Genomic DNA, 13,343 nt, shown 5'->3' with positions numbered 1-13,343 from the left:
CTTGAAGCAGATGCATTACAGCAGCAGAAGACTACACTGGGTGCTGCTCTTGTCAGCTAAGGACAGGAAACTGAGGATACAGTTCACACAGGCTCTCCAAAATTGAATAGAAGAGTGGAAAAAGTTTCCTGGTCTAATAAATCTCGATTTCAGCTGCAACATTCAGATGGTAGGGTCAGAATTTGGTGAAAACATTAAAGTATGGATCCATCCTGCCTTGTGTCAATGGTTCAGACTGCTGGTAGTGGTGTAATGGTGTGGGGGATATTTTCTTGGCACATTTTGGGCCTCTTAGTACCAACTGAGCATTGTGTACTACATGAGTATTGTTGCTGACCATGTCCATCCCTTTATAACTACAGTGTACCCATCTTCTAATGGCTACTTCCAGCAGGATAATACACCATGTCACAAAGCTCAAAACATCTCAAACTGGTTTCTTGAACATGACAATGAGTTCACTGTACTCCACAGTCACCAGATCTCAATGCAATAGATCACCTTTGGGATGTGGAGGAATGGGAGATTCATATCATGGATGTGCAGCCTACAAGTCTGCAGCAACTGTGTGATGCTATCATGTCAATATGGAACAAAATCTCTGAGGAATGTTTCCAACACCTTGTTGAACCTATGCCACAAAGAATTAAGGCAGTTCTGAAGAAAAAAAAAAAAAAAAAAAAGAAAAGGGGGCCCAACCCGTTACAAGCAAGGTGTATGGCCAGTGAGTGAAAATCCATTAAATGCTCTTTGGGTGCTCCAGTTATAGTAACTCTCCCCCATTGTCTCAATCTGGTGCAGTTGTGCATGGTAGCCAATCAGCTTCCAACTTCAACTTTGGCAATAAAGCCTGGAGGCTGATTGGTTTCTATGTAGAGCTGCACCAGATTTTGCACTCTCCAGTGACGTGATAGCACTCTCTAGTCTTGATTTTTTTTTTTTAATTGCACGTTATACTTACCTGCTCTGTGCAGTGAATTTGCACAGAGCAGTCCAGATCCTCCTCTTCTCAGCCCCCCCACCCTCCCATCGGGTGTCCCCACAAAAAGCAGCTTGCTATGGAAGGCACTCAAGCAGGGGCACTCCCCAGCTGTGGCTCGGTGTCCATTCACACACAGAGCTGCAGTTCGTCCCCGCTCCCTCCCTCTCCAATGGCTCCCACTGCTGCCTCAGCCAAATCAGGAGTGAGTCCCTGGAGAACTGAGACTCTCGTGGACATCACTAGATTGAGGACGGGGCTCAGGTGTTCGGGGGCACTGCTACACAGAAGTTTACCTTCATGCATAGAATGCATGAAGGTAAAAAAACCTTGAGCCTTTACAACCACCTGACGTTAGTATATAGGTGTGTGCTCACATCCTTAGATAAACGCTACATTTAACCTGCTGACAAATGTGCATTGAGGTGCACTGACAGAAATGGTTTGAATGGGCCTAAGGTACTTCATATAGAGGAGCTCATACAGCACCTATTAACCACTTGCCCCCTAAAGGATTAAACCCCCTTCCTGACCAGGCCATTTTATGCGATACGGCTCTGATAATTAAACGATCATGCAACGCTGCAACCAAATTAAATTTGTGTCCTCTTTCCCCCCCCCCCCACAAATAGAGCTTTTGTTCAGTGGTATTTGATTGCCTCTGTGGGTTTTTGTTTTTTTTTGTAATAGCACAAAAAATGTGCCAATTTTGAGAAAAAAAAAAAGAATTTTTTTCTATAAAACATGTACAGTAAAAAAAAAAATCAAATTTAGGCCAAAATATATTCTGCTACATATCTTTGCTGAAAAAAAAATCCCAATACGTGTAAATTGATTGGTTTACATGAAAGTTGTAGCAGCTACACAAGGTGGTATAGACATTGATGGCGATCAGCGACTTATAGCAGGACTGCAGTGGGCATTCTGACACTGGGTTGGGGGGGGGGGGGGGGGGGTGCTGGAGTGACACTGACATCCCCAGTAAAACCAATAAAGTGATCAGTGCTAATAAAAAGCACTGACTGTACTAATGACACTGGGCAAGAAGGGGTAACATCTGGGGCAATTAAAGGGTTAACTGTGTGCACTTTTACTCTGTGCGCTTTACAGCTTTACACTGTAGGAACACTGCTTTGTATGGCTCTGCCATACAAAGTGTGCAGGAGCTGACGGGAGAGATCTGTACTGTTTACATACAGGTCTCTCCCCTGTTGGTGATACACGGCGATTGCCTCTGGATCAACTGTGGGTATGTACAAAAAAAAAAAAAAAAAAAGTGACTTTTTTTTAATTTCTTCATTTTCCAAAAAATATGGCAAAAGAAATTACAACTTAAAAAAAAAAAAACCCTCGCCATGCCTCTTATGAAATACAATGGATTGTCTACTTTGCAAAAAAGGTTCATTTGGGGGATATTTGTACTGTTCTGACATTTTTGGGCATCAAGAAATTAGATTGGCTGTCAATACATCAGGATTGATCAATTTCCAGATATGTACCATAGGTGTCCGTTTATGAACCAGCGGTAAATGATTGCTGCTCGGTTCTCCGGAATTCTCAGAGGACACAGTTCTCCTGTGAATGCCTTTTATGAAGCGGCGTAGATCAGTTCTTCAAACGAATGGAGAACGATCTACAAACGCTGGAAAACGGCTGCTTTTACTATAATCTCGCGAGATTACAGTAAAAGATCAGTTTACTAAGCAGAGGTAAATTATCGCTGCTTAGTTTGCAGTTCCTCAGATTCTCCAGCTCTGGGCTGGAGAATCTGGAGGGAGAACACAGATCTCCAGTGAAGGGCTGAACATGTTCTCTGCTGATCTCCTGAGTGTCAAACTGAATGACCAGAGAATAGCTGCGATCCTCTGAATCGCAGCTATTCTCTGTGCCATAAACGGACACCATAGTTTGAACTCTAACTTTCCTACAGACTAAATAAATACAGATTTGGGTTATTTTCACCAAAGAAATGTAGCAGAATACATCTTGGCCTAAATTTATGAACAATAATTATTTACAAACCTTTATAAACAGAAAGAAAAACTTGTTTTTTTTTCTTCAAAATCTTTGGGTTTTTTTTTGGTAATTTAGCAAAAAATAAAAACCCTAGTGGTGATTAAATACCACCAAAAGAAAGCTCTAGTTGTGAGAACAAAATTATAAGTTTAGTTTGAGTACAGCGTAGCATGACCACGCAATTGTCATTCAAAGTGAATGCCGAAACCTGAAAATTGGCCTGGGCAGGAAGGGGGTAAAAGTGCCCTGTATGGAAGTGGTGAAAGAAAGAAGGGGAAAACAAAAAAACGCAACCTGCTGCTCAAATCTTCGCTTTGTTCAAGAGCAAAGGCCCATCTGATGAAATAATAAGGAGAGGGGTACAGACATCTGACACTAGAAAATGTGTCAGGTGGGAACATTCTGATGGGAGTCTGTATCAAAGCAACGATCTGAGGAAAATCAGTAGTTTTTTTTCTGGGTTTAAATGTCACTTCAAGAGAGAATCACAAAAGCAACACCCAAATTTTTAAAGTGGTAATAAACTCATGCACATTAAAAGGGAAAAAAAATAAAACATGAACGCCCAAGTTAACACATTATGAAATCTCCTAGATTGTAAGCTCCAAGGAGCAGGGCCCTCCTATCCCTCTTGTATTGAACTGTATTGTCTCCCGGTATATTGTAAAGCACTGAGCAAACTGTTAGCGATAAATCCTGTATAATAATAATAAAATTCCAGCCATGGCACCTCTTGCCTGGAGTTTGCATGTTCTCCCTGTGCCTGCATGGGTTTCCTCCAGGTACTCAGTTTTCCTCCCACACTCCAAAGACATGCTGGTAGGTTAATTGGCTCCTCTCTAAATTGGCCCTAGTATGTATGAATGTGAGTTAGGGACCTTAGACTGTACACCCTTGAGGGTTAGGGACTGATGTGAATGTACAAAATATGTAAAGCACTGTGTAAATGGACAGCTTTATACAAGTAACTCAAATAAATAATACTTACCTTAAAACAGCTCCCTCCAGTGGCAGTCTATCGCCATTGCTGCAGAGGATTCCTTCTTCACCCTCTCTTCATTCCAGGTTTGTGGGCTGCGGCCGATTGAATAGCCGAGCTCTGAGGACGCTGCTACATGTTCACGGGAGTCACAGCCATGGTACAGAGCTATGAAGGAACGCACTTAGGAGATATTCCTTGTACCTACAGGTAAGCTTTATTATGAGCTTACCTGTCGGTACAAGTATCCCAGCAGCGTTTACTACCACTTTAAAGCCCCACATCAGGTTTACTATGACTAAATAGCTTTGCACTTTATAAAGGAATACAAAGCATCCTCTGATTGGCTGAGGTGAGATTGTGACGTTATCTACCCGCCTCTGTATATGAATGCAGTTTATACAGCTCTCTTAGTGGGCACATTTGCTGGTAAAGGAAATAGTTCATTTGGGCCAGCTTTACCCAATCTATTTAAGAGTCTTAGTATACATGGGGTTAGGTTTTAAAACACAAGTTGCCTGGCTGTCATGCAGACACACTCGCTGCAATACTTTGGATCACCTAAATAAACATGCAGACAAGGACTTTTGACTTTCCTCATCTGAATACTTGTTTAGGGTCAGTGAATAATGAGTATTGAAGTCACTGAGTCAGCACAACAGGCTGTGAGCATACAAGGACAGCAACTGCAGCTCCAATATTTCTAAAGACAAGTCTAACAGATTAAGCCGTCAATGGAAAGCATTACTAGAATTCGCCAAAGGCAAAACATGACAAAAGTTTTGATTCTGATTACGGTCTTGTAGACAGCCAGTGCAGATCAGTTATATCTGTCAGTGTGGCTGTCCTTGAGATGTTAACTTCAGTTTATGGGGGGGGGGGGGGGGGACAAAATGAAAATCTGGATAAAAAGTTGTATTAGTGTATATAGACCCCAACAATGAACTTCTCGTGTGTTAAATAAAGAAAGGAATTTTTTTTGTACTCGGAGTCATACAAGGACTGCCAGCAGCTTAAAAGCAGAACTAAACCCTCATTTTCACCCAAGGAAGCGGTCATCTTGGCCTCTGGTCTTCAACTGCCATGATGCTGCACATGTAATCAGTGAAGACACCAGCCATCTGATGGTTTGACAGTTTGGTTGAGAGCACAAGCAGATGTTACAATTACATTTCCAGCACTTTCCAGGAGTGAAACAGATTTAACTGTTAAAATTGATGTGTTAAATCTGCTTTAAAATACTGGAATGACAGAGAAAACAGAGAATGTGTGAACCAAAGACTGGATTGGAAACCCTGCAAATGTGAGAAACCGCTTCTTGATGCCAAGAAGCCCTAGAAGCACTCACAGATCTAGTAGAGTGCACCTTGACAGGAAAGGATAGAACCTGATCCTTGAGACTGTTTGGATAATCTGTCTTCATAAGCCACCTCAAGATGGTGGAACAACAACCTGGCTCACCCTTATGGGGTCCATCCAGGACTATTAAAAGGCAAGCAGAAAGACAGTTATAGCCCAAACACATTCAAAGTTAAAATTTACTTTTGGGAAAACTGGAACCAGGCAAAGGGACAGAAAAACAATGTTCTGGTTGAAGTGAAATGCAGAAACTATCTTAGGCAAGAAAGAAGTCCTGTGTTTTGCTACCATCTTGTCCCTATGCAGAACCAGAAAAAGGTTTCTTAGAGGACAGGGCAGTCAGTTTAGACACTCAGGTGATGGCTACACAAGACACCACCTTTGGGTGAAAATATAGAGCAGAATGACTCTGATGGGTTCAAATGGTGGGCTTCTGAAGGGCAGAACCAGATCTCGCTGAGTCACCAAAGAGTGGATCAAGCAAGCTACATGAGAGACCTCCTGTAAAAGCTCTTAGGTCAGGCAGAAAAGAAAAAAAAAAAAAAAATGGCAAAAATCATGCCCAGCTGTAGGAATGAGAAAATATGTGCCACATGGAAACTCATGGGATAGAAGGCTCACACCAAGTTAGGTATACCTTCCATGTCTGACGGTGGACCTTTATTGCATATGTTTATTAAATACTGACATTTAGTTTGCAGAGAACTTTTTTTTTTTTTTTTTTTTTTTTTAGATCTAAATAGATCCCCTATATTTTTGGCACATCAAACAATTAAGTCTTCTGTAGCACATTTAAAGCGATAAAACATGGCAAAATGTGTATGCATTGCAGTGAAGTATATTTAGTATTTTGTCTTAAACGCATGTACAGTATAAACTACAATACATAAATGTAATATACTGCAGCTTACCAGTTCTCAGATGTAGTGATGCACTCTTTTTTTTTTTAAGTTTTTTTCTTGATCTAGGAAGTAACACCTCCTGTCTACACTCACTTCTCCACTGTCCGTGGGAGGACACACTTACTCACCTTAGGACAGTAGCATTGTCAATCTGTGGAGAATGTAGCATTGGGCTTTGATTTGCTAGTTGCTTATGTATAGTTCATCTGCTAGTCTACCTACCTACAGTTAACACTTTTGTGGTTAGATTTTTTTTCCTTTTGGGAGAGGTTTTAAACTATATGAACAAAGCAGACCATTGTAAGCACCACTGTCTCAACTTTCTAACTTACTTGCTAGGTCAACAAATGCAGCCCTGTTATTGTTACAAAGACAGCTGTGGCAATGCTATTGACAGACTGCAGAATAAACATTTTGCCCACAGTTCCACTTTAACATACAATATAACTGCACTGCATCTCTCAGACCTCAGTAGTGGTGGTCATTACACCAAGGCTAGACACATCCAGGTGGTCAAAATTCCAAAATACAACGATACATATCTATTCCAGACACACAAGTAGCATTTCAGAACTCACAGATAGTGAACAATGCCCTGTTGTTCAGTATGTACCCAATATGTTAATTTGTCCTTAACCCTACATTCACTTTGCTTTACCATTTCAAAGTCAAACATGAATAGGGCTCCATGCTAGATCCAATGTCCCCTAAGAGTGATGACTGAACCAGCAAAGCTGAAAGGTGGTTTGCTGGAAAGTTTTGTTAACTTGGTAAATAATCTGGGCGTTATAGCACCACAAAAGGAAATGGTTAATAGCACTACTTTTTTTTAGTCAACTGATATCTATAAATCATTCTCTGTCCCAGCAGGATGCTTAACCACTAGCCGACAGGGCACTTATACCCCCTTCCTGCCCAGGCCAATTTCCATTGCTGTCGCACTTTGAATGACAATTGCACGGTCAAACACTGTACCCATATTACATTTTTTTGGTGACAGAGAGCTTTATTTTAGTGGTATTTAATCACTTCTGGGTTTTATTATTTTTTCTTAAACAAACCAAAAACCACTGAAACTTTTGAAAAAAAAAATGTTTTTTTTCTTAGTTTTTGTTATAAAATTTTGTAAATAAGTGATTTTTCTCCTTCACTGATGTGTAATAATGATGCTGCAGTGATGGACACTGAGGTGGCACTGATGGGCATTGACAAGCATCACTGATGGGCACTGAAAGGCAGCACTGATACATGGCACTGCTATATGGCACTGACTGGCGGTACTGATACAAGGCACTGACAGGTGGCACTGCTGGGGCCACACTGATCATCAGGGCACACTGATCATCAGTGCCCTGATGATCAGTGTACATGTCCCCTCCGCAGAAAGCAGATTACCGGCTCTCCCCTCATAAGCGGTCAGCGTGACAGCGAGAGCAGAGAAATGCCGATAACTGGCATTTCCCTGTTTACATGTGATCAGCTGTGATTGGACACAGCTGATCACATGACCGAGTCGACATCTTCGGCTCTTTCCGTGATTGGTGATTCGCTGTGTCTGAGGGACACAGCACACGGTCGATCGCCACGCTGCGCGCTCCCTGAGCCGCTCATGCGCAGTGAGAATGGTAGGACATCACATGACGTCCTCACAGAACGTCATATGACATCCTCACAGAATGAGAGAACCACCTTGCGCCCGTTATATATTACTATATGGCGGGCGGGAGGTGGTTAAAGAAGCTGTAAGAGAGGTTTTGCCTTAAGGCCTGGTTCACACCTAGGCTTTTTTTTTTTTAGCGCATTTTGCAGAAAACGCACTTTAGTCCATTTAGCATGGTTTCCTATGGGACAGGTTCACATCTATGTTTTTCAGCTGCTGTGATTTTGGAAAGAGGCAGGGACTTTTTTTTTTTTTTTTTTTAAATGCAACACTGTATTATAGGTTTAATAGACTTCAATGGGCACACAGCAGAAACACACACAGTGCCTTTTTGATGTGTATTGCTTTTTTTCACCAATAGGAAAGTGTTAACTTTGATATCAACTGCCTGCTGTTGCAAAATGCAACTTAAGAGTCAAAAAGAAAAAAAAAAAAAAAAAAATGATATCATGGAACACTATATATGGTATCCCTATCAACCAACATTGTTCAAAGAATTAAGATTTCACAAAATGACACTTCATTCAATCCTATTCAGTGCAGCACTTCATGACATGCTGTGGTGTTATGCGGTAAGATGAGTTGCACTGCATAAAACCCATACTTGGTGATTTTTATGCAGTGCACACCACTGCACGTGTACGGTGTGAATAGGGCAAATGGAAACAAAGCTCTTTTGGCCATACTTCTCCTGTAGGTCACAGGTGTGCACTTCGCTCTGCCCTCCTGTGACCCACATTCAGCCGACAGCAGGCTAAACTCTGCTGTTGGTCAACGACACAAAGCCAGTCCAGGATTTGCAGGAATATGGTTGGGATCTGCCCAGATGCCTGCTTAGCAGGCTCAGCCTCTCAGATCGCTGTTCAGCCAGCCACTCCTGCCCCTTCCACAGCCCAGTGCTCCAGTGAGTGCTGGAGGGACAGAGAGGAGAACCAGTGACTTGTAATCACAGCTCCGTGTTCAGAGCAGATAGGAGAACTAGGAGAACTGAGCGATCAGTGGTCTTTGATCACTCAGTTATCAGGCTTAGAGGTGGCGAGGGACTGATGCTGCATTCATTTAAATGAAATATATATTAAATATTTATTATTTTGAAATATTCAACTAGAGTTCCTCTAGAGGTAGCTGGGAGTTCCTTGAACTGTGGCTGATTGACCTCCTGTCTGCATAGTTCCAGGTCCAACACCACCTGGAGGAACCAGCAGCATGACAATAATGGTCACATAAATGCAGCATGAATCAGGATAGCATGAATGAGTCCTAAATTGCTTTTTATTCCTGAAGATGCAATACAGTTAACTAAAGCCTAGTACACATGACGAGACTATCCGACAAATGATCACTTTTTTTTTGCTACTCTCACATCATATAGCAGAGTGCTACCAAGCATATGAAAATTCTCGTACAATCCAGTGCAGCTTTTTATGTGCGTAGCAACATAACAGCATGTAATTGAAAGTGATGCCATGTACATGTGACCCGTCTGCAGACTATTACCAAATTGTAGAAATAAGAATATCACTTCATAAACTGCCATTATACATATTTTTATCCGGAATTTTTTTATGTATTTAGGAGCATTTTTGTTGTAAACAAAAGATGGTTTTCGCTGCCCTTTCTCCTTTCAGGTTATTTTCAGGCTTCTGATAATGCACTGTTTTGGTTACTCGATTTTCTAGACGAATACTGTACTGAGTAAACAAAAATAATTAGTTCTGTTATCTTACAAGAAAATCGTGCTTGTCCCTGATGATTTCACATTAACTGCTGTGATCAGCTCTCGAAATCTGTGTATTAACGAATAGATTATCGCATGATTGCTCCAAAAGCAGGGTTTTTTTTGTTTTTTGGTCCAATTTTTTTTCATCGTGTGTACCAGGCATAAAGCAGTAAAACCATACATGTTTACTGTGTACTGATTAATGTCCCTGTACAGAACACCATTTTCAGCAGACATGAATTGAATGAAACCACAATTAGCATCCCAGACAGTACAGGATGTACTAATTGGTCAGACATGCTGTGATAAGCGTTGGAAAGGAAAATGGATACACTGGGGAGAATTCAGTAAAGCTACTGCGTCACTTTTCTGGAGTTAATCCCTCTTAGTAATGTATTGCGTCAAATTCTTGAAACATCTGCGACACTTTTGGCTTTAACAGCGACTTGTTCAGGTACTGTAGTTCTAAATGTGCCACCTTTACACTATAGCACAGTAAACACGACAAATTCGAAATAAAGTATCAACAGTTTGAATCTTATGAAAGTGGATCAAATTAAGATCAACTCTCGCTTGGCTTACAGAGAGAAACTATCACAAACAGTTTTAGCAAAACCGTCTTGCTGGCATTCTAAAGTGGTGCCACATGAGCCAAATTCAAGTACAAGTTCTAGGCAGGTACATGGATTTGGCGCATTCCTCACCACTTTTAGAACGCACTAGAGACACTTTTGCAAAATCTGTCTGCACAAGTCTTTATGAATAGTGTACTAAACCTACAGAAAGACTTCCGACCTGACAGCCCCCTACCCCCAGCACTGCACTGCAGTAATCACACATCAGCTACATGAATCACCGCCCCTCCCCCACATCTTCTGCCGGTTACATAATACAATACAAGCTGCTCACCATCCTCATAGAAAGACACGCACACATGCCACAACCATTCATCTGAACAGAACGTTCTCTTGCCTGATCACATCACCAGGAACGTTCTGTAGAGGTAGACAACATTCCATTCAGTCCCCCTGGGATTCCCCCATAGCGTCCACAATATTTCACCACCTGTCCACGTGACAAGAGCCAGCCAATGGGCCACTGACTTTCAATCCATCCATAAACTCACCTGTTCACATGAACAGAGCCATCTAACAGTCCATTGACTGCTATCCGTCCATACACTTACCTGTTCACATGACCAGAGCCAGCCAACAGTCCACTGGCTTCCAATTAATTCATACACTCCCTGTACACGTTACCAGAACCATCCAATGGTCCACTGACTTCCAATCCATCCACTCTCTCGCCTGTTCACAACCATCCAACAGTCCATTGACCGCCATCCATCCACTCACCTGTTCACGTGACCAGAGCCATCCAACGGTCCACTGACCTCCATCCATCCACTCACCGGTTCACGTGACCAGAGCCATCCAACGGTCCACTGACCTCCATCCATACACAACTGTTCACGTGACAAGAGCCATCCAACGGTCCATTGACTGCTATCCATCCACTCACCTGTTCATGTGACCGCCATAAATCCAACAGTCCACTGACCACCATCCATCCACGTGACCAGAGCCATCCAATGGTCAATTGACCTCCATCCATCCACTCACCGGTTCACATGACCAGAGCCATCCAACGGTCCATTCACCGCCATCCATCCACTCACATGACCAGAGCCATCCAACGGTCCATTGACTGCCATCCATCCACTCACCTGTCCAAGTGAGCGCCATCCAACAGTCTATTGACCACCATCCATCCACCTGTTCACGTGACCAAAGTCAGCCAAGGGTCCACTCACCGCCAGCCATCCACTCACCTATTCACATGACCAGAGTCAGCCAATGGTCCACTGACCGCCAGCCATCCACTCACCTATTCACATGACCAGAGTCAGCCAAGGGTCCATTGATTGCAATTTATCCATACACATTTGTTCACATGCCCAGAACCACAAGGAATGCAGAAGGAAGCAATGGTCCAATGACAGCCCCCGTTCCCCATTTACATTCACCTGTTTGTGTGACCACAGAGGAATGCGAGGTTCCCTGATTGCCCGCATCCTCCATCCATTCCCTCACCTGTTCACGTGACCAGAGCCATAGGAAATGCAGAGGGAGCCGACAGCCCGCATTCCCCAGCTCCACACTCACCTGTTCACGTGACCACAGCAATGAACCCTTCGCAGAACACCCGCTTTATACATAGCATTCTCCTGTTCACGTGACCAGAACCATTTCCCCCATAGAACACCCAGAGCCCCGCACACTCACCCGCTCTAGGCACCGTCCTGGCCGTACTCCCCGCTGCTCCTCCTGCCGGTACAGTCGCCGTTGCCGCTGGGTTTGTGTTGGGAACCGTTTTAGGCGCTCCGTCCCCGAGCCAGCCGGCCAGACTATGGCAGCAGCCGAAGCTGCCCTGCACGGACGGCGAGAGCGTCCTCCTCCTCACCGGGGAGTGGTGGGGCTGCTGCCGCAGAGAGGAGGCGCACAGCGCGGGCACGTCTCTCAGCGCCGAGCACAGCCTGCCTGCCGCACTCTGATACATCCCCGGCCTCAGCTCAGACGTATACCACACAACTCTGCCCGCCCGTACAGCCACTATATCACCGTGTACCCGCAGCTATGTCACTCTGCTACTCAGATACCGGCTTCTTAGTCACCGAGCCACGCCCCACATTCATCGGAACACGGTGACGTCAGGCGACCAGCCACGTCACCGGCCGGCATACTCCACTAGGCCGGGGGGTTGGTAAGTCAACTAAAACCCCTATTCTCTATTTACGCCAACGGATTGTCTGCTGGCTTACAAACCAAAACTATATCACACGATATCAATGTATACAAGGCCACAATAAATGTGCTAGTTGGCTTGTATGTCATTTATCACAACCCCCCCCACCCGTGACTTGTGAAGTGCTGCAGCCCGGAGCAGGGTTTCCCAGGACTGGGGATGATCACAAGTGTGATGGGAAGTAGGTGAAAGGTAACAAGTAGGACAGACGTGTATTGTGTACCTTTTATAACTATCCGTGGCTGGGATCCGCCTGGGCACCCCATGGTGGGAGCTGTAGTCTCTGCTCAGGCCTCTGTGCTAAAACCAATCCCTACAGGTGGACTCCAGGTAGATAGAAATGAAGGCGGTTCTGGAGTCAGGAATGTGGAATTCCAGCTGAAAGAGGAGCTTCACCCTACTTAGGAAGTTCTTCTATTAAAGTGGAGTTCCACCCAAAAGGGGAAGTTCCGCTTTAAGGACTGCTCCCCCGCTGCTCATTAAGGATTGGCACCTTTGGGGGGCAGGGGGGGGGAGCGAGTACCCGAATTTGACAGGTACCTGCTCTCCTAGATTGTAAGCTCGAAAGAGCAGGGCCCTCGAACCCCTCGTGTATTGTTTTGTTACTGTATTGTCTCATGTTCTGTCCCCCACTATAATGTACAGCGCTGAGCAAACCTTCTGGCACTATATAAATACTGTATAATAATAATTTGCGGTCTGATCGCCTAGGCAGTCGGAAACAGAAGGTGTCCTCCCTCCCTCCCTTCCTGTAGTCTTGTGGGACATGTGACAGGTCCCAGAAGATGACGGGGCCATTCAGGAAGCGCAGTGCTACTCGTGCATGTGCAGTGGGCACCCGGCTGTGAAGCCGCAAGCTGTCACAGCCGGGTACCCACACTGAAGATGCCAGCACCTGGAATACAGGACGGCCGGTGAAACAG

General features: G+C 44.1%; 1 protein-coding gene across 2 annotated transcripts in view; it reads right to left on the bottom strand.

The window, feature by feature from the left end:
- NOCT (nocturnin) overlaps positions 1 to 12,311 on the bottom strand; it is a 29,295-nt gene extending 16,984 nt beyond the window's left edge. The window contains exon 1 of one of the 2 annotated variants that reach the window (XM_089688913.1): positions 11,901 to 12,311. In XM_089688913.1, the coding sequence (XP_089545039.1) occupies positions 11,901 to 12,174 (274 nt within the window). In that variant the 5' untranslated portion in view covers positions 12,175 to 12,311. Of the gene's footprint in view, positions 1 to 11,641; positions 11,712 to 11,900 lie in introns of those variants that run through there. The other variant, XM_089688915.1, reaches the window with a different exon arrangement.
- Between the last annotated feature and the right edge of the window lie 1,032 nt (positions 12,312 to 13,343).

This window comes from Staurois parvus, unplaced genomic scaffold (assembly GCF_062004578.1).
Source record: "Staurois parvus isolate SC_StPar_1 unplaced genomic scaffold, SC_StPar_1.0 ptg000460l, whole genome shotgun sequence".
Taxonomy (NCBI): domain Eukaryota; kingdom Metazoa; phylum Chordata; class Amphibia; order Anura; family Ranidae; genus Staurois; species Staurois parvus.
The sequence above is the reverse complement of the archived record's forward strand: the minus strand, read 5'-3'. Positions and strand labels throughout refer to the sequence as shown.